Genomic DNA, 19919 nt, shown 5'->3' with positions numbered 1-19919 from the left:
ATCAATTATACAATTAACCCACATTAGACCCATAATTTTATTTCAGGAAATAAAAGATTAGATTACCATAAAAACGAAACAGTAATCATTTGTTGGGTCTAATGTCATTTATACATGGAATTTTCAACGTTTTTTCTATCGCCATTCTCGCTCAATTAAAAAAATATTTTGGCGTGTATATAATTGAAATAAAATTCTCTGCCTCATGAACGACATCAAATGTGCCACAATTGGGTATCACGAATCGTTATAATATGATGTGCAGTTAATATTCATATTTTCTTTTATACAGAGGATGCTTCAGTTTTGACAGGAAAAATATTTTCTTGAAAACCCTCTCACTCGGTTATTTTAAAAAGGTAACCACGCTTCCCTAGAATGTGCAATAAATTAGCATTAAAATTTTTCTTATTCTAACAGCAAGCGTTTCTAGAATGCATTATGGCGAAATGTGGTGTAGGCCCCTACATAGAATTTTTGTTTATGATGATGACATGTATGATGCAAACTCATAGGTGTTGTGCGTTTGGCAAGTTGGGAGGGGTGGGGCCCGGGGTGGGGGTTCAAAATGACCCCATAGGATTATAAAATCAAAATTTCAATTGCTCAAATACCTCTTTCAAATATATCAAATTATTTACATAAATAAGCAAAAATAAATAAATAAATAAATAAATAAATAAATAAATAAATAAATTAGTAAACGAAAAAATTAGAACAAATTGTAGCGTAGCATTAAAATCATAAATATCACCATTGCTGGCAGGAGGACTCGAACCAACGACAGCTGCAACGATATTGACATTAGCAGTCTGATGCTCTACCATTGAGCTATGACAGCATCTAGTGATGAGGCTCGAGTTTTGTCTGTGATAATGCCGCCTCGTGAAATAAATAAATATAAAATCTCAATTTTTAATTTAAATTTTCTAACCTATATTTTCTTTAGAGCAGGGACAAATATTTCCCCTTTTATCCAATTTGACCGCTAAATAAGAATCTATATACTTCTTTCATTACTAATTTAATTCCGCGATTTGTTCCATTAAGCAATATCAAAGATTAATGTCAAGAATCGCACAACAGATATTTAGTTGGCTTAGTAGTCTTGCACAGTGCTTTTTAACCGCGAGGTACCGAGATCGATTCCCACCGCTGCCTGCATTTTTTTTAAAGACTGGGAAATAATAACTTGACATTCGCCGCTGACATTCGTACTGCAGAAGCGGAGTTATAACTTGTTAAACTTTGCTCCTTCCGTAAAAGGGTACATTATTTTGGCACTACATTATTTCTTTTTTCCACATTGCTGGTATTAAATATCAAATGGTCATAATTGGCGGTAACTTCAAATCATCCCCAACTGAACGAGGTTCAGGAATGTCCTCTCTTGAACAGGATTTAGCCAAAGCAAACAAAGACTTTCAAGGTTTTACTAATGCTATACATAAGTATAAGCTTATTATCCTCTTCAATAATAGGATTAAAGATTGGTGCTTGACTGGAATTACGTGCTAGTGTCATTGGTTATTGTTAAAAGGCAATAAGGTGTGTAATTGCAATATCTCCTCTGAATAGGAAAGACTCTCTACATCGAACCATGGATGCTGATGGTTCGCAATACTGTTATTAGCTGTTATTTAGGGGAAGGTATCTTCCAACCCCAAATTCAAATGGAAAATGGGCAAACCCAACACGACTAATTATCAGCGTCTGAAGATAAAAAAAATAAACGGCTCATATAGCTCAGAATGAAGAGAGGAATCCTTGCATCAAAATAGAGGGCATACAAAAGAAAATCAAATTCTTTAAAACCTATGCCTTCGATGGCTATAGCCGCCCGTCCTGAAAAGGACGCCAAGCTGGGCACAGGGTCGCAGCTCCGCTTCTTCATGCCAGTCTCACCACTCGTTTGATAACGTTGTGACCAAAAACAAAAAAGTTTTAAACATTTAAACATGTGGTCATTTATTAATGTTTCTACGAAAAATATTATATGATGTTCAATTCTAGACCTGGACAATACCAACAGCTATTACACAAATACACATATATTCTAAAGCTATTTCTAATATAGATTTTCGTGTCTACATCAAAGTATTTTTTTTTTCTGCTTGTGGTAATTTTTATTCTATTAACGGTACGTTTGTGTGCAAATTGAGGGCGCTAGTTACATATATTTTTGAATTAAATTAGTCAAATGATATGACTTATTTCTTACATTTCATGACAAATAGTTTGTTAGTAATTTTTCTGATGTTCCAATACCATTATACAAGTGTCTACACCTTGTAAAGATGCAAACAAGATTTAAGATAAATAGCGCCACCATTGTTCAACTTTACTTAAAAATGATCAACACAGTTTTACATTACATCAAACAACCGTGTACCTCATCAAAATATATGATGAAAATTACAGTATGATACGTAATGAATAATTTGGATTCAAATACGTTTGTCTGCTTTCCCATCCAATATATAGTGTAACAACATGGTGATGGCAATTTCTGTTATTTTTGTGTCAGGCGTATACATAAAATCACAAGATCGATAGCGCATGCAGGACATTTCATAAATACAGATATCACACCTGATGGTGTTATGCAAGTGGATAATTTCGATTTTAACTGTCTATATTGTTTTATTGAACACCGATACTATACAACAATAGAAAACAATTATACAAATCCATTTTGTGTTTTTACCGTCAATGCATTATAACAAAAGGTTTGTGTACTGCAGCCACGAATATTTAATTTCTTCGATATTTTATACTTGGTTAAAAAATGGCTCGACAAACAAAATTTGTCAAAAATATGCTTGCTATTGTAGTGCTTGTCGCAATATTAAGGGGTGTCGGGTATTACCTCGAAACAGTAATCAAGAGACATGCATGTATCAAAGATTCGCTGCAAAAATCCACTAAAAGTCTACAAAACGTCAACGATATCCTGTTTGCGCAGACTTTAGATGCTGTAATACCATTACCAGAGTGTCGAGCAGGCATAGGAGAGAGTGTATTATCCGTTATTGCTTCATCACCAGAATCATTTGATTCCAGAATGGCTGTTCGGAAAGCTCTCATCGCTGAAGGGAGAGTCTCTGAGGCTGTGAAATCGAGCGTTTGCTTGGTGTTTGTTCTTGGACTACCTACTACCGAAGGCAAAAATGCAAGTATGATACAAGAAATGGTAATGAAGGAAAGCCAAAGATATCAAGATGTAATTCAAGGACAATTTCTTGACACTAATTTGAATTCAACACTCAAATTTCTTATGAGCGTGAAGTGGGTACACTCAAGAGCGTCACAAGCCAAGTTCATTTTCTTTGGCGATGATGATCTTCATGTGTTCTACGAACGGCTTCTTGTGCTGCTACGTAAAGTGAAACCCGAAAATGTCGTAATCCTGCAAGGAAAGCTTGCCCATGTACCCAAATCTGTACAGCAAATGTTCAATCTGTCGTACCATCAGTTTTGTTCGTCGGAAGCTGGGCTTGTGCTTACAAAGAAAGCCACTGAAAGAATTTTCCAAGTTTCTTGGAATATGACATTAATTCCTTTCCCGGATATCTTTATTGGTACTATTGCACAGCATTACAATTGGACAGTATTAGATAGAGATGGTTTCATGGGCGATATTGAACTCAAGAGTGACGTTTGCACTGTATCACACGTAATCACCTTTCGACCTAGAGTGATTGGTAAAAATAATACGATACATTCTATTTGTGCCACGCATCCTAAAGGTATGGAAAAGTCGTTGTTAATTGATAAATAGATTAACCAAATATTGTTATAAATTAAAAATGCATGTTTCATCAAAAGATCGACCGCAATCCTCTTATCTCTGCTTTCTTATAGAATGGATAAACATATTTTTATGTTACTGTTCTTATTATTGCTTTAAGTTGTATTTGTAAATAAAGAAGTGAAGTTCAGGCAAATTGGCACTTTAATAAAGGAGCGAAAAAAAATCAGAACCGTTCGGATTCGAACCAGCGCGCACTCATGATTACATGCATTAGCGTAGCAAGCGGGGTGGCAGGGGACAGACTGCCCCTCGGACACCTAAAATGGGGACGAAGAAGCGGGAAAATAGGGACGAGAAGAAGGGGAGAAAAGAGAGAAAGAAGGGGGAGGAGAAGGAGAAAGACACAAGAAAGGGGAGGAGAGGAAGAAAGAGAAAGAGCGAGGAAAGAGAAGGGAAAGGGTAGGAAGGGGAGGGAAAGGGAAAAGGAGGAGAGGGGGAGTAAAAGTAGGGACGATACTGACGTTTGTCTCCCCGAACTGACAATGCGGGCTACGCGCCTGATTACATGTCCTTTATTAAAGTGCTAGTTTGCCTGAGCTTCTCTTCTATATTTATTATACATTTTCTCAGGCATGTATCCTCTGCGATCCTCACATTTAATATTCAATGTCTTGCATGTCTCGTACACTGTAAAAAATATTTTACTCAGTGCTGGAAGTAAAGCGTGTTGAGTAGGAAGTTGAGTAAAGATTTAGTCAACAAAATGCAAAACACGAACTTCCGTAAAACCCCTCGCCCGAGCAAAGCCGTCAAAATCATGTTGAGTAAAGCAGATTGTAAGTCTAGCTCAACGTTGCGTTGTCGATCCACGTGCGTCCAGCCGAGTTGAAAGCATGGCAGACTTGTATTATGATCTGTTATCTAGCTGGGGTTTAGCAAAAAGGTCACAGCTCAACTATTGAGTAAGGTTGAGTAAAGGTTAATTCAACAAATGTTGAGTCATGTATTTACTCCTTGACTGAGTAAGCTGCTTACTCAAAGGCAGTTTTAAGTTGCTATTCAACCTTCGTTGAGTCAAGTTACTCAAAAAAAATGAGCTGTGACCTTTTTACTATCAAGATTTTACTCAGGTTGAGTAAAATAAATTTTAGAGTGTATTGACTGATGTCCTGCTAGGACATAGCAGATAGGCCGCCCCCCTCTTTATAAGTTGTATTTTATTATTTTAAAATTATTTGATATCAGAAAGACATTCCTTGTATTCAGAGTGCAATTTGATATGTCTGATGTGCTCTCATGTTCCAAAAAAATTACTGTACAAACATTGCTATCCGATCCCTTTAGCATGTTAAGAGAGAAAAATTAGTTTATAAACCCTTTTAAGAGATCTAAATTGAACGTTTATTATTAATTTGCAGATATGGTAAAAAAGACTGAATGGTTTAATGCCACGTCAGCTTGTCCTGAATTCGACATTCCAGGTCTACGTGAGTCTTTTATTGAACTGTGGTTAAAGCACTATTATAGTCGTTGATTTGGTACAAAACCCACATACAAGTTTGCGCTAGAGAAATAAAACAAAAGCAACAGTAACATCGAGCTAGCACTGTTATACAACCGCAAAACAAGTAAAGTACTCCCGTAAACAGATGCATCGGTAGGATTGTAGATCAAATTATTTAGATTTTTGTGTGACAAATCCAATAAAATATACTCACTGACTTGAGCTTTCGCCATCAAGGCTGATGGCTTGATCACAAGTGATCTGGTCCACTGCATTTCCCGTGGTGTTTGGATGCACTCTCACTCCTCGGGATCAAAGTTTGTTTTAGCAGTGGATCATATACGTGACTCAGAGAAAAGAGCCGTCATCGCGGTTGATTGCATTAGCCCCTTCTTGCGGATCTGAATTGATTCTCGGATTCTTCGTGAAACAGCATTTGAGTCTTTGTCTAGTATGCTGGCCCCCTCCCAATTGATAACATGATTTTCTTGGGCGACGTGATCTGTGATCGCTGACTTATGTTGTTCTGATGTTGACGCTTTGAAATCTCATTTCGCTGATCCACTGCTAAAACAAACTTTGATCCCGAGGAGTGAGAGTGCAGTGGACCAGATCACTTGTGATCAAGCCATCAGCCTGGATGGCGAAAGCTCAAGTCAGTGAGTATATTTTATTGGATTTGTCACACAAAAATCTAAATAATAAAGTAAAGTACTCATTACATCCTAAAAAAGACAATTGCGTCAAATTAAAACCAATACCCCTTAATTATGAAATGAGATTTCAATTGTTAAAACCGGTTGATAATTACTTAAAAAAAAAAGGAGTTCGAAAACCCACGGTAGGAAAGAAATCAAACGTGTGTAGTGTACAAATCAACAGGGCATCCAATGCAGCAGTCTGCAGCATTTGAATTCGCATCTTACTTGGCACTCGTAGTTATAGAAATACTTGTGCCAATATTTTAGGAACTGTAAATCTGATGACATAATTATTATTACTCTTATCTCCTTAATTTTAGTTCGCGAAAGAAAGTTCAATTTAAGCGAGGTATCCTTGGACGAAGTTGAACAAATATTATTTGGAGACAGACTCAAGGATGCTAAGCGACTGGCAGAAAAGACTACCCATCTCATCAACAATAATCGTGTCTCTTCGAACAAGACTTTTGTGCCGTGTAACTATCTTACGAGTAGTGACCAATGCGGGAACAAATATTACAAGAAAGTGTTAGAATCTAGTGGAATGGTGATAAACAATTATGTGTATACCCCTGGTGGGATTTGGACACCAAAGGAGTGTTTTCCGAGATGGAAGGTTGGTTCATTTGTTTTTGTTTCTATGTTTAAATGAGGACATACATGGATTTTGATGGGCACAGTGTCATCGCCCCGATATCTTCATGGCAGAAATCGCCATGGTAGGTTGAATCCACCACCACGCATGGCCATTTTGTATCGACCTGTTTAATAGTTTTGAGTCGCATAATGGGCCGAAGGACATCTGACTAAGGCTACTGACAATAGCCCCGATTAGCCCGGTGACTGACCTCGCTAGTGTAGGTCATATGCTTTTAGACTACCTCCACGATTGGCCTATACACTGCGCTATATAATTCGGCACATATACATCAGAATTATTGTCAGTTTTTGACTCAAGACGCAAGCTTCGTTCTCAAGACGCAAACTAACGACTATCATATCTGTTCAAAATATATATTCTAGTGCAAGGAAGCACATCTGGTTTCTTTATACGAAATCATTTACAGGAGATATTCATCATTTTCTAACCCGGTATCCAAAGATTTTCGTATTTATTTTAGTATCTCTGCTAACAAAGTAATTATTAGCCAGGCGATGTCGGTGTGCACGGGCGACATCGTTATTTTAAATAGAACAATGAGGCGAATATGAATATGCAACTGTGTACAAGGGACACTTAAGAGAATCTATCAAAAGGCGATTCAAAGCTACCTGTAATACTCGCTGAACCGTGCAATATCGTGTGGTATAACACAGCTAAGAATCAATAAGATTGCATGAACTCTCTCAAGTGTATAAGAATTGAAGACAAATAACACGGAAAATAAGGCCACTCACAACGAACCGCGGGCAGTAACTTAACATGGTAAAAGTTGCATCATTCAAATCGAAAGCCTGTGCTCATATCTTATTTTAATAATTTTGTAACAGACAAATTTATTGTTTAGAACACATGCCTATCATTAAACCATGAAACTATAACTAAGGGTCCATGTTTAAACATGTTAAAGTCATGTTTTAACACAATTATCATGATTATTATTCTTAATTCATGATTTAGCATAGATCTTATCTTCTGTTTTGTTTTAATAAATACTTTAAACAAGATTACTTAATATTGGAAATAAGATGGAATCACTGAACTGCTCTGCGTGCTAGCCATGCGCTTCAATGGAAAAAGTGTCAAGTTTTGAAATATTTTCTCAAAATATCAAGAGCTCTCTTAAGAACCACTGAATCAATACTAGGCTTGTTTGTACTCATTTTAATGCATTTTTCATGCTGATTCCAAATATGGTAATGAAATTTACATTTCTGAAATGTTTGAATTTAAAAACTTGTCGTCTGCAGTCGACACTCGCGTGAAGAGAGTTAACACACAGTAGGCATGTGTACATTTCTAAGAACGACGGTGATATTACGGTATTAATGCACACACCATATTCAAATATTTTGATCTATTTTTATGATGACACGAATGTCACAACTAAATGTAAGCATTAGAGAATATATAAATTGATTATGTTGCCACGAATATCATCAGCAGTCATTTCTTGGCTTTAACCGTGCTACTGAGTAATCAGAAATTGGGAAAAGTGTCAGATTTTAAGAGAATCACACAAAAACGTTTTATTATGCATGTACAATGAAAAACTAAGAAATTTAGAGAATAGTCCTTATGTGTTCTTTGAGTTCTTGTTTAATAATAATAATTGCCACAGTTTTGCACTGATTATTCCACAGGTGGCCATCGTGTTTCCATACAGAGACCGTGCATTTCATCTACCAATCATTATCCGAGAGTTGACAACCATGTTACAACATCAGAAGCTCGAGTTTGGATTTTATGTTGCCGAACAGGTAAGCAATAATAATTATTAATACGTACAAACGTACTTGTGGATTTCTTAATATACACGGTGTGCACGTGTATGGCAAGCTAAGCGGCTCAGAACGTGGGACTAGCTACGCGCAGCTTCTTTCTCGTTACGTGCAGCTTATTAACCAATCAGATTCGCGGTTTTAAACACGTGGAGCTGATGTAAACATCCTCTCTCACAAATATTACGTTGTTAATTTTTGTAAATGAAAATATCTGTAGTATATCAGCAAAAAATGGTATAGGTGCTATTAAAGTAATATCTGAACAGAATGATGATTGTTCTATATTTAGGGGCTATCATTTTCTTCGGAAGGGGATCCCAAATATAGGGGGTCATACTTTTTTGGAAAGAAAAATAAGGGGAAGGGGGTCATAAATTGATAATGACAAAATGTAGGGAGTCACAAGATGACTACAGATAGTGTGTTTATTGTATTCAAAAAGACTGATTTCAATACAATTTTAGCCTGTCTAGGGGGTACGGTGTATCGGTGGTGGGTGTCGGGGGTCATAACATTTTGATGCCGAAATAGTGAGGGCCGCAATTTATTGACGCCGACTTTTTGTAAATTTAGGAACCCCCCCCCGTTCCGAAAAAAAATTGATGACCCATTTTACTCTCTCCATATTTACACAGTGGCATGTGATATCGCTTTCCCTGCAATATCTTTACACAGCGCTTTACATCAGTAGTTGTTGTTGTTTGACCTTCATATCCCCTGCACCGCTAATACAGCCCGAGTATAAAGTTACTTGCTATTAAACACGGTGTAAACTTGGAAACACTAAATAAATATGCTTTGTGTCATTTTAGCCAGGCATTAGCAACATGTTCTCTTGACACGTGCTGTGATTTGGCCTCCTTTACCCGTTCGTTATCTATGCCAATTCCGTAAATTAATTACAAGATAATAATTGTGAAAGAGGATACCTATAACTATACTACGCGCAGCTAACGACCCAACCACGTGATTAAATTTGACTATTTTGATTGGTCAAACAGCTGCTCGTAACGAGAAAGAAGCTACGCGTAGCTGTTCCACGCTTTTGGCCCCCTTGGCTTGCCATACACGTGGACTAGCACCTTTAGCACAAAACAAACCCAAATCCAATTATAACAGGAATAGTCTTTAAAAACATGAAAAAAGACAAAGTTTTGCATTTAGTTTTTAAGCAACCTACAGAAAGCAATTTTTTACCGAACTTTATTCATGGTGTGCAGAATTCCCTACAGGTCCCTTCGTCCTTCACAATTTGTTCATTTGGACGAAAGATTGACAAAACAATTACTTCCGTGCGTCTAAAGTGCCGTGAGGTCTACACAGCAAAAACACTGTTTAAAATGTCGCTGTTTAAAACGATAACTTTGAACAACATTGTTTAAAAGACAGTCCTTGAATTTTAAACAGTGTGTGTTTAATTCATGAATAATACCAAAAAAGGAACTTTTAAACAACGTTGTTTAAAAAAGATCGAATTTTGCAAAAGAGGGGTTTCCTTCCTTGAAATCAGGGTCAGATTCATCATCATGGCGGATGACTGTGTGATTGACTTGCTCCAAAAGTGGGAAATGCCAGACCTAATTGATACATATAGGGGTAAGTGTTTGGTTTAAATATTGTTTGATGTGGTAGAGTATTATATGAACACACAGGGGTGTGTTGTACTTGTACATGCTAAATGATGCAAGCTGTACAGTAGTATGCAGCCGTGACAAGTACAGTGTGAGTGTAAGCTTAACCACATCAAACAATATTTAAACCAAACACTCACCTCCGAATGTATCACATTCACACTGCTCATGCACAGATGCATGGGGCCGATGTGCATGTTTTACAGTTAGTTCTTCTTGCCCATTCTCTCAAGTAAATTGATTTCAACGAACAAAAATGTTAAAACTTTTAAACAACAAGTTTAAACAACTATATATGTTTTAAACAATTGTTTTAAACAACAGCTTTAAACAACTGTTTGTTTTAAACATTTCTTGTTTAAAATACTTTAAACAACTGTGTACATTTAAACAACTAAAGTTAAACAACCCAGATGTTTAAAAACTGTTGTTTAAAAAATTGTTAAAAATTGTAAACAATTGGATGTTTAAAGTTTAAACAACCCAAGGTTGTTTGAACTTTAAACAGAAGTTGTTAGAGTGACCGGCGTAAACAGTGTTGTTTAAAAATTTTAAACAGTTGTTTAAAATATTTTTTACTGTGTAAATGGCACACTGGTAAAATATATAAATGCTGGTATTTCTATGAAATTCTGCACATAATACAAGATCGCATAATCTACGTATATTCAATATATGCATTTTTATTGTTCTTTGTCCTTTTGTTTTTTTGTCACAGGCAAACGATCTTAACTTCAACCGAGCTATGCTAATGAACGTAGGTTTTCTGGAGGCACTGAATTTCTCCAAATGGGACTGTTTTATTTTTCATGACGTGGATCATGTCCCTCTTAGTGATTACAACTACTATGGCTGTAGCGGTATGCCTAGGCATTTCTTGAGTGGAGCAGATCGCTGGAATTATACGTAAGCGTTAATTATCTTAGGCACGTTGTCGTTGCTGACAAACCCATTATTTTTTCCCTCCTGCTCTACCCCCTCCCGCTTCACCTCCACTCCCGTCTCCATATTCTCTCCCTTCCCGGGCTCCCTTCCCTCTCCCCTCCATCTATTCTTGCTCTCTCAAACTTTACCCCCTCCTATAATACCCCACTTCCACTCCTGCCTGGACACTCTCACCTTTTCCCCCACCCCAGTGGTGTTGTCGGGATTTTTCTTTAAGGAGGGCATGTGGAGGCAACTCTCAAATGGAAATCGTTATTGACAAAAATGGTCAAAAAAGGGCTAAAACATAAAATATCACTACTTCCAGTATCCCACAAGGGAGGGTCAAGCAAGGGGAGAGAATGTCCCATGAAAGAGTTGTCCCTCTCCTTTCCTACCACCAATGCACCTCCCTGTCCACTTCCAATGCCCCCTCCCCTCTCCCGCCTCTCTACCCCCATTGCTACGAGATATAACATATGACATGTTGTATTTAGAAACCTGCTATACTTTTCCCAGAAGTATCCTATTCTGCTAGCTCCAATAAAAACAAGCAAATTTTGCGTGAATATTATCCCCTTGCTGTTGAAGTTTTCACAAAACGCAATTTCACAAACTGTTTTTTAACGTCATGATCACACACAAAAGTATACACATAGCTTGACCATTGAAACAAACAAAAAAAATTAACCTAATTCAATCACAAAAACATTGTTGGGATAATACCGAGGTGAGAGAATGAACAAAAATGTAATCTACAAATATTTATCACAAATATAATTACAAAATTGTGATAAAATTTTCCTTCATCAACTATTATCTTTTTTTTTGTATGTGTGTTTTTTATGTTTTAGTATTTTGTATTCAACTTTATTTGGTGGTATGACAGGATTAACACGGAGTCAAGTATTCCAGATTAATGGTTTTCCTAATGTTTACTGGGGCTGGGGCGGTGAAGACGATGAGATTCGTATGCGCGTTAAAGAAGCTAAACTAGACATCACACGGGCTAAAGGACCAACAGGATACTATAATTGTATTAAACATCATCATCATAGTGCTCCGCACATGCCAGAACGGTAAGATATTATTGCTGCCTTAATAGCGCATAGCCATGAGATGAATTATATATTATACATTTTTAATGACTCACTACTGACATCATACAGTTATTATTAACTACATGTATGCACACAACACAAGGGCACCCATAATAGGCAATTGAACCCTACTAGTAGCGCTGTGTTGTAGATATACGAGATGAACTAGTTAGCGTCATATATGAAAAAGTATAATAGCTATGATTTTAGTCATAGTCTTTAAAATTTATCATTAGCATAGTCCTTATGATAACGGTGGACCGCCTGATGAGTAAATGACAGCAAACCAGTGAAAAATACCCCAAAACTCAGTCAGTGGAGCTCGCTGTTGACGACGTGCGCTGATTCATCAGTATAATATGGTGTGATATTGTAATACGATGTGATTCAATATTGATTATTAGTTTCTTTCCTAATTTAATTTCTTTCTTTCTATCGTGTTTTCTTTCGTTATTTTCTTTCTTTCTTTTTTTTGCTTCCTTCTTTCTTTTTTCTTAGTTTGTTTCTTTCTATCTTTATTTCATTTCTTTGTATTATTGATTAATTGATTTATTCATTTATCTATAAATAATCAATTAATTTATTTGTTTTTGTTATAGGGTTCACCTGTTGAAACATTTTAAAAAACGACTCCATATTGACGGTTTGAATAATCTTCAGTACCGGAAACCAACAATTACACTCAGCGTTCTCTACACAAACATTTCAGTTGATATTCAAAAACTCAAAGTTGACGTTCGTCCGTAAAAAAAGAAAAGAAATCCAGTTAAAAATAAAAAACCAACACGTGTTAAACCAGACACCACAACAAGACATAATTTCGATTGGAGCAAGAGCGACAAGAATAGCTAAAAATAGTTATACGACCGAAGTACGATTTAAAGTTATTGTTCAGAACTTAAATTTCAGGCTGTGATAGAATATAGTCCATATCTTAGTTTATTCGTAAGGCGAAATGTGAACATTGCATGATGTAGGAAAATCCCCGTAGATGTAATGAGGTTTTTAAAAGTAACTGAGAGAATTAATTATGAAGCAATAGTGTTCTCGTTTCAGATTGTATTAAGAGAGTGGTGGTTTAGGCTCTCTAAATTGTTGGCAGTCTAAAAAAGGTGCATGTGAACTATTCATTTTGTATAACCAATAATGTGCCATTAATACAGCAACAACGAAGGAGATTTTGAGTACGTTAAAGTGCTCCCCTTCCTCACGGGATTGATATTCTTCTATCGACTTGCTGGGATCTGGTTTATGAAACAACACATATGACACGTTTGTAAAGGTTGTCATATGACAATACTGTGGTAGCCAACTGTGGATCAGTGTAGAAAAAGCCTGTCTCCTTTAGAAATTGAGTGATTGGTGAAAGCAGCACCATTTTTCAAATTGCCTGTGCGAGGGTTTTATACACAGAGGATGCAAAGTTCAAATATACAGTGAACTTCGCTGTACAGTGATTTTTGCAGGACATTTTTGGATCAAGATATACGAGGGTCATTCAAAAATATTACCCAGGAAACACAAAAATGTGTTAAAAACGTTTTAAAGAAGTTATATGTTGGGGTTTGGTTTAGGTAAAAAACGTTTTAATAACATTAAAATATCGGGTTATAAAGGGCAAGAAAACGTTTTAAAATGGTGAGGCATTCACACATGGAAGCAATAAATGATGGTAGAAAACACATTTTTTTACATATCACCACCCCTACGGACACTCTTATCTTTAGGGGGACCAAATATGTGTAAGTGTGTAAACCTTGTGGGACGTTACAAGTTCTGAACTATCTCTATGATTACAAAATGTCCGAGGCTCAGGTCCCCATAAGGCTGTGACGACTTGCTCCAAAGGATGTGGGCTTCACACGGTATACCCAATAAGTCATTTTTTAAAAGCACATTAAAGCCATATTATAACATTTGCTGAGGAGAACGCCCTCATTTTTTTTTAATTCTGGTTTTTACACGATTGTAATGTACTTTAGTCAATAAAGATCCTCTGCAAAAATCAAGACTTTAGGTGCTGTAGTTTTGTCAAAATCCGAGATTTTTAATAAAACGATGGAACCGGCGTTTTATTATTACGATGGAAATAATAGTCGAACACGTATGCACACTAAGTATACGGCGTGCGGGATACACATACACACACACACCCAGAGGATCGTACCGTATTGCAACCACGGGAGTAACATGCATGGGCGCTAGTAGTAAATTCCAATTGATATGCTTTACCTCACTTGTTCGGCTCAACATTATTTAAGTATCTGACAGTAAAAGGTGACATTTTATGGAAAATAAATACTAATCTATTTTTACAGAAATGTTATAATATGGCTTTAAGCAACATTTAGAATGTAGCACCCCCTCCCCAGAAAGATAACAATAATAATAATCCTTGCTACGGGCCTAACCACGACCAAAACCTTTGGTCTTCAGCTGGGTGACCTACAATCAAGTGCAAAATTGCTGGGACACGTGCACAGTTCATGACAGTCCCAGCTCCCCTTATCCAATGTTGTATACCATTTACCAAACGCCTCAATTTTGAAATGTGTAATATGTTTGCTCCAATGGGGGGGTCGTAATGTGTTGGAATCTATACAATTAAAATATCATGGTGAACTTCACATCCAATGGACTATTTTACTTAAAGCCATACTATAACATTTGCTGAGAAAAACGCCCTCAAAAGCAAGCCTTTTTATGTGCTGTAGTTTTGTCAAAATCCGAGATTTTGAATAAAACGATGGAACCGGCGTTTTATAATTTCGATTATTACACGGCGTGCGGGATACACACACACACCCCACCCGAGGATCGTACCGTATTACAACCGCAGGAGTAACATACATGGGCGCTAGTAGTAAATTCCAATTTTCTATGCTTTACCTCACTTGTTCGGCTCAAAATTAAAAGGGGACATATCTGACAATATACGTCTAGCCCTCTTCTTTTGTTCCATTATCTATTGTATTTCTTTTGTTCAAAGTCTGGTCAACTGTTGATTATATCAAGTAATGTGGACAGGTCAAGATAATCTGGACAGTTCAAGATAATCTTGGCCCGGTCAAGATAATCTTGGTCAGGTCAAGATAATCTTGGTCAGGTCAATAAATTTTGAACAAGAGACTTACATGTTCATATTTAGAAACACTGGCCACATTATTTGATTTTTGGACATTTCAACAAACTTAAAATTACATTATGACGTGATCAAACAAGAGAGGGCTCTAATTTTGACTTTTACATATTTTACACGATCAGCATAAATTATTATGCAAGTTTATGCATATTAGATTTAAATGAAGATGGTAAACAATACTTGTGTGTATTGAATGACACCAAGAACACCTCTATTGAATAATGCAAATTAGTTTGTATTATATCTCTTAAAGCCTGTATAATTAGGACGGGGATGTTAATCTACCTTTGTCCCCCCCCTTTCCCAACTAACGCAGATTCCGACAAAGTAGGTAGCAAAACATAGCCATGAGGTCTTACAAATTAAGTTCAACCAAGGATATTTTGCACCTAAAATGCAGTACATTACAGGCCACAAGACTAGATGTAGAAAACTAGTAACTACAACAATCCGCGGCCTAACCCCAACCAAAATAGGTCGAGGAGGGTACCCAGGAATATGCGTTGATTTTGTTCAGGACATTTGTTGTATAAGTATATTAAAGATAAATATATATTCTATGGTGTTAACTGAGTTACCGTCATATCTAGGTAAAACACACCCACTTTTTAATTTGACCTTTGAACTATTTACATATTCATTATTAATATTACGAATATATGTATAAAGAATTAATAAGGCTATCGAGTGAATTGAATAGAATCTCCCGTTTAACGCGTTAAATAGATTGAAATCAATGCTGTATTGATTTGATTAAATCACTTACAATAAGACTCATAGACTCGAACGCAGGACACATGAGGAGAATATTACGCTGTCCCAGTGTGTTTTTATTTTGGAAAAACGCTAAACTTACACAAGAAAATCATATCAGCTTTTCTTTTTGTCTTTTGGAAAATGAATAAACCATAACAACAAATTCGTTTATTTTGGCTCGCCGTATAGGTAAGATAAATGGTTCAAAACAGACCATTACCATAGATAATCGGTGTCTTGTTGAGGTATGGTTCGCATGTTAGTCGCTCGGAAGGCTCGACCACTTCGGGGTCTCGCCTTCCGAGCGACTAACATGCTCACCATACCTCAACAAGACACCGATTATCTATGGTAATGGTCTGTTTCTCACCCTTTATCTACTACGTAAAAGCTAACATTTATGGAAAATAAATACTAATCTATTTTTACAGAAATGTTATAATATGGCTTTAAGCACGTGCGCGAATATGAACTGAGATCAGTCGGCGATGAGTTTCCTTGATGACCCGATGGTCCAAAAAGAACTTTACCCAATTTGAAAGCTTAATTTCTTGGAGTTTAGAGCAGCTATTCCCAATATTGTTACAAATTTAAATATCTTTCTTAGAATATGTGGTGAAAAATGACAGAATAAGAGTCTAAATTGTCAAAATGGCAGTAGTTTTACATCAATGGATCGAAACACGTAGTTCAATGGGATGAATCGAATTATCAACAGCATTGCGTTAGGCATGCATATAGTTGGTAAACATCCTCGGTTTGTCATTCAAAAGTGATACATGTTTTATATGCATGAATGACTTGCAATCCAAGATTATAATCTTCACTCCCGTCATTGACAAAGAATTATGAAATTAACAAAATAATCACAACTCATTTGCTTTGTCTCAAAATATTTGATTAAATAAGAGGATATTCAAAATATAACAAAGGAAAACGATTTGCCAAATTTGCACTTCACAATTGCAGCTATCTTTATTAAGAATTTTATAATTCTAACCATTAAGGGGGTACTACACCCCTGACCAATTTTGTTTCTATTTTTGCATTTTTCTTAAAAATTATAGCACATTGGTGAAAAGTAAAATATGTATATTATAGGGGCAAGGACTACAACTACTGCACTGGAAATTTTATTTCAGCACAGACAACAGTTGTGGAGTTACAGTCAAAAATGAGGGAAAACCAATATTTGATCAATAAATCAATAACTACTTGCCTTGAGTTGCTGAATTGTAAGTGCAGTAGTTGTAGTCCTTGCCCCTATAAATTACATATCATACTTGTCACCATTGCGCTATAATTTTTGAGAAAAATGCAAAACAGGCACAAAATTGGCCAGGGGTGTAGTACCCCCTTAACAATATTATGTATCGAGCAATATTTAATTTCATGATATTTTACATTGATCGATATTATCTTAAACATAGAATAAAAACATTTCTGTGTCTAAAGCAATTAAATGCACAATAGTACGCTTAGTGAGATTGCAATCAATAACGCTCATATTGTAGGTGTTATAGAATAGTAGGATCGATATAACAGCTATTCGTTTGTTATTAATTGTACATACTTGGTCTACAATATTGACAAAATCACAGCTGATGGTAGCACCACCATGCTTCAGTCAAAATAGTATTAAATGAATGTATTTGATTTAGAAAAAACAATCTCTACTTGGCTCGTCAATTAATATAATTGAGTGTGCAGCTTTCTGTGTTGACGTTCGATTTCATTTATTTAGGACTGTATCTTCGTCCCTTAATGTCAACATGTTGAGAAGAAAACGATTTGCCAAAATTGTACTTATCATGATTGCAGCTATCGCCATATTAAGAATTTTCGAATTTTACATCGGGTTAATTTTGACGACAACTACATTTGGCATCAAAACTCAGCGCACGATTTCAGATCCACTGTCAAAGCGTAATAAGAGTTTCCATAGCGTGAATAAGGGTCTTTTCTCACAGACTTTAGATGAAGTAATACCGTTACCGCTGTGTACAAAAAGCACGATGGTTTTGGTGTCAGTAATTGCTTCATCACCAGAATCATTTGAATCCAGAATGGCTGTTCGTAATGCTCTGAACACTGAAGGAACTGGGCATGTGACTTCGAACGTCTGCTTAGTTTTTGTATTTGGACTACCCACTACGGAAGGTGAAAATGTCAAGACGATACAGGACATGGTACAACTTGAAAGCCATATCGGGATATCATTCAAGGAAACTTTCTTGACACTACTTTGAATTCAACTTTAAAATTCCTGATGGGTGTCACATGGTTACACTCTAAGAGCTCCCACGCAAAGTCTATTTTCTTCGGCGATGACAAACTTTTTGTGTCTTACAATCGGCTCCTTGGACTGCTTCTCGAAGAGAAACCTAAAAGCGCTGAAATGCTACAAGGGAAGCTTATCACCGTATCTTCTAACATTTCATATGGCCCACTCTGTTCGTCAGAAGCTGGGTTTGTTCTTACGAGGAAAGCAACCGAACGTATTTTCCAGGCTTCCTGGAATATGACTTTAATACCTTTTCCAGATATCTTCATTGCTATTATCGCGAAGCGTTACAATTGGACAATGATACACAGATATGGCTTTATGGGGAATGAACTTAAGGCAGACTTTTGTAGTGTACCAAATATAATCACCTTTCGACCTAAATCAATTTTTAAAAATGCTTCGGCAATTCAATCTTGCGCCAAACATCATCCGAGTACACAGAAACTTCTTTTGAATGAGAAATACTTTCGGCAAGTCACTACACTTGTACATGATCATCCAGGCGCTTGTTACAACAGAGCTGGCCAGCCTAGGGATCTTTACTTTATAGCGCTGATACATTCAGGTACACAAAACTTTGACAGACGGGTTGCTATTCGAAACACATGGGGATCACAAAAAGTAATCATGGGTGAAAGAATCAAACTTTTGTTTGTATTAGGACTAACAAAAGATATGAAAAGCCAACATAAGATAGATATTGAGAATGCAAACTATACTGATATAATTCAGGGTAGCTTTAGCGACTCTTTCAGAAATTTAACTTCAAAATTAATCACTGGCTGGAAGTGGGTTTCCGAGAACTGTCGTCATGCAAAATATTACTATAAAGGCGACGATGACGTATTTGTATTCTTCTATGAGTTGATGAAAATTATAAGTGTTTTGAATGCTAAGGATAAAATGATCCAGAAGTCATGCCTAGGACAGATAACTTATAAACAACGGATAGAAGAAATAACAAAGATAGACGTTTGAAGCGGTATTTATGTGTCTGAAACAGATTTAAAAGGAGAAGTGTATCCTCCGTATCATTCAGGAGGCAGCTATGTCCTGACCACAGACATAATTCCAGATTTATATCAGCAAGCATTGAACACTACACTTATAGCTGTGGGTGATGGATATTAAAGTATCGTAGGGGAAAAACTAGGCGTGACATTGCTACATAATAAAGGTTTTAAACTTGATAGGGGCTTTAAACTTCGAAAATGGGGTAAGATAGATACGTGTTTTTTACGTGTTGGAGGCGTTTTGACAATGCATGGATTTCAAAATTTGCGTCATGTATTTGAGATGTGGAATATTTATGTAAATGACACTGCATCATGTTAGGATTGATAACATAATATTATAGAGCTAATGCTCCTGTTCAATTTGTATTAGGAATTTTAGTATTATTTTGCACCCCTCGCTCTGCCAAAAAAAGGTTTATTCATAAATTGTCATCACAGTATTAAAAACCGAATTGCAACAAATTTACATACAAAGTCAACAACATCAAAATAATAAATACGAGAAATGACGACAAATATCAAAATGAGCATTGACCAGCACATATGCCCCCATACATGCATACAAACACCCAAGCACCCCCACACACATCTCACCCGCACACCCCCATGCATCCACTGCACATCTCACACGCATACACCCCCACAAACACCCCCTCTCA

The 19919-nt window shown here is 36.5% G+C and overlaps 2 protein-coding genes across 2 annotated transcripts; both read left to right on the top strand.

The window, feature by feature from the left end:
- Positions 1-2788: 2788 nt before the first annotated feature.
- LOC140144342 (uncharacterized) lies at positions 2789-13319 on the top strand. Its single transcript, XM_072166167.1, has 7 exons — positions 2789-3749; positions 5173-5241; positions 6280-6575; positions 8264-8380; positions 10754-10941; positions 11814-12038; positions 12659-13319. Exons 1-7 carry the CDS (start codon positions 2789-2791, stop codon positions 12804-12806), a joined length of 2004 nt encoding a protein of 667 aa, XP_072022268.1. The 3' UTR covers positions 12807-13319.
- Positions 13320-17650: 4331 nt separating this feature from the next.
- Positions 17651-19504, top strand: LOC140144341 (lactosylceramide 1,3-N-acetyl-beta-D-glucosaminyltransferase B-like). Its single transcript, XM_072166166.1, has 2 exons — positions 17651-19194; positions 19225-19504. Exons 1-2 carry the CDS (start codon positions 18227-18229, stop codon positions 19373-19375), a joined length of 1119 nt encoding a protein of 372 aa, XP_072022267.1. The 5' UTR covers positions 17651-18226; the 3' UTR covers positions 19376-19504.
- The last annotated feature ends 415 nt before the right edge of the window (positions 19505-19919 follow it).

This window comes from Amphiura filiformis, unplaced genomic scaffold (genome assembly GCF_039555335.1).
Source record: "Amphiura filiformis unplaced genomic scaffold, Afil_fr2py scaffold_50, whole genome shotgun sequence".
Taxonomy (NCBI): Eukaryota; Metazoa; Echinodermata; class Ophiuroidea; order Amphilepidida; family Amphiuridae; genus Amphiura; species Amphiura filiformis.
Note: the sequence above shows the minus strand (reverse complement) of the source record. Positions and strands in the feature narration are given on the sequence as shown.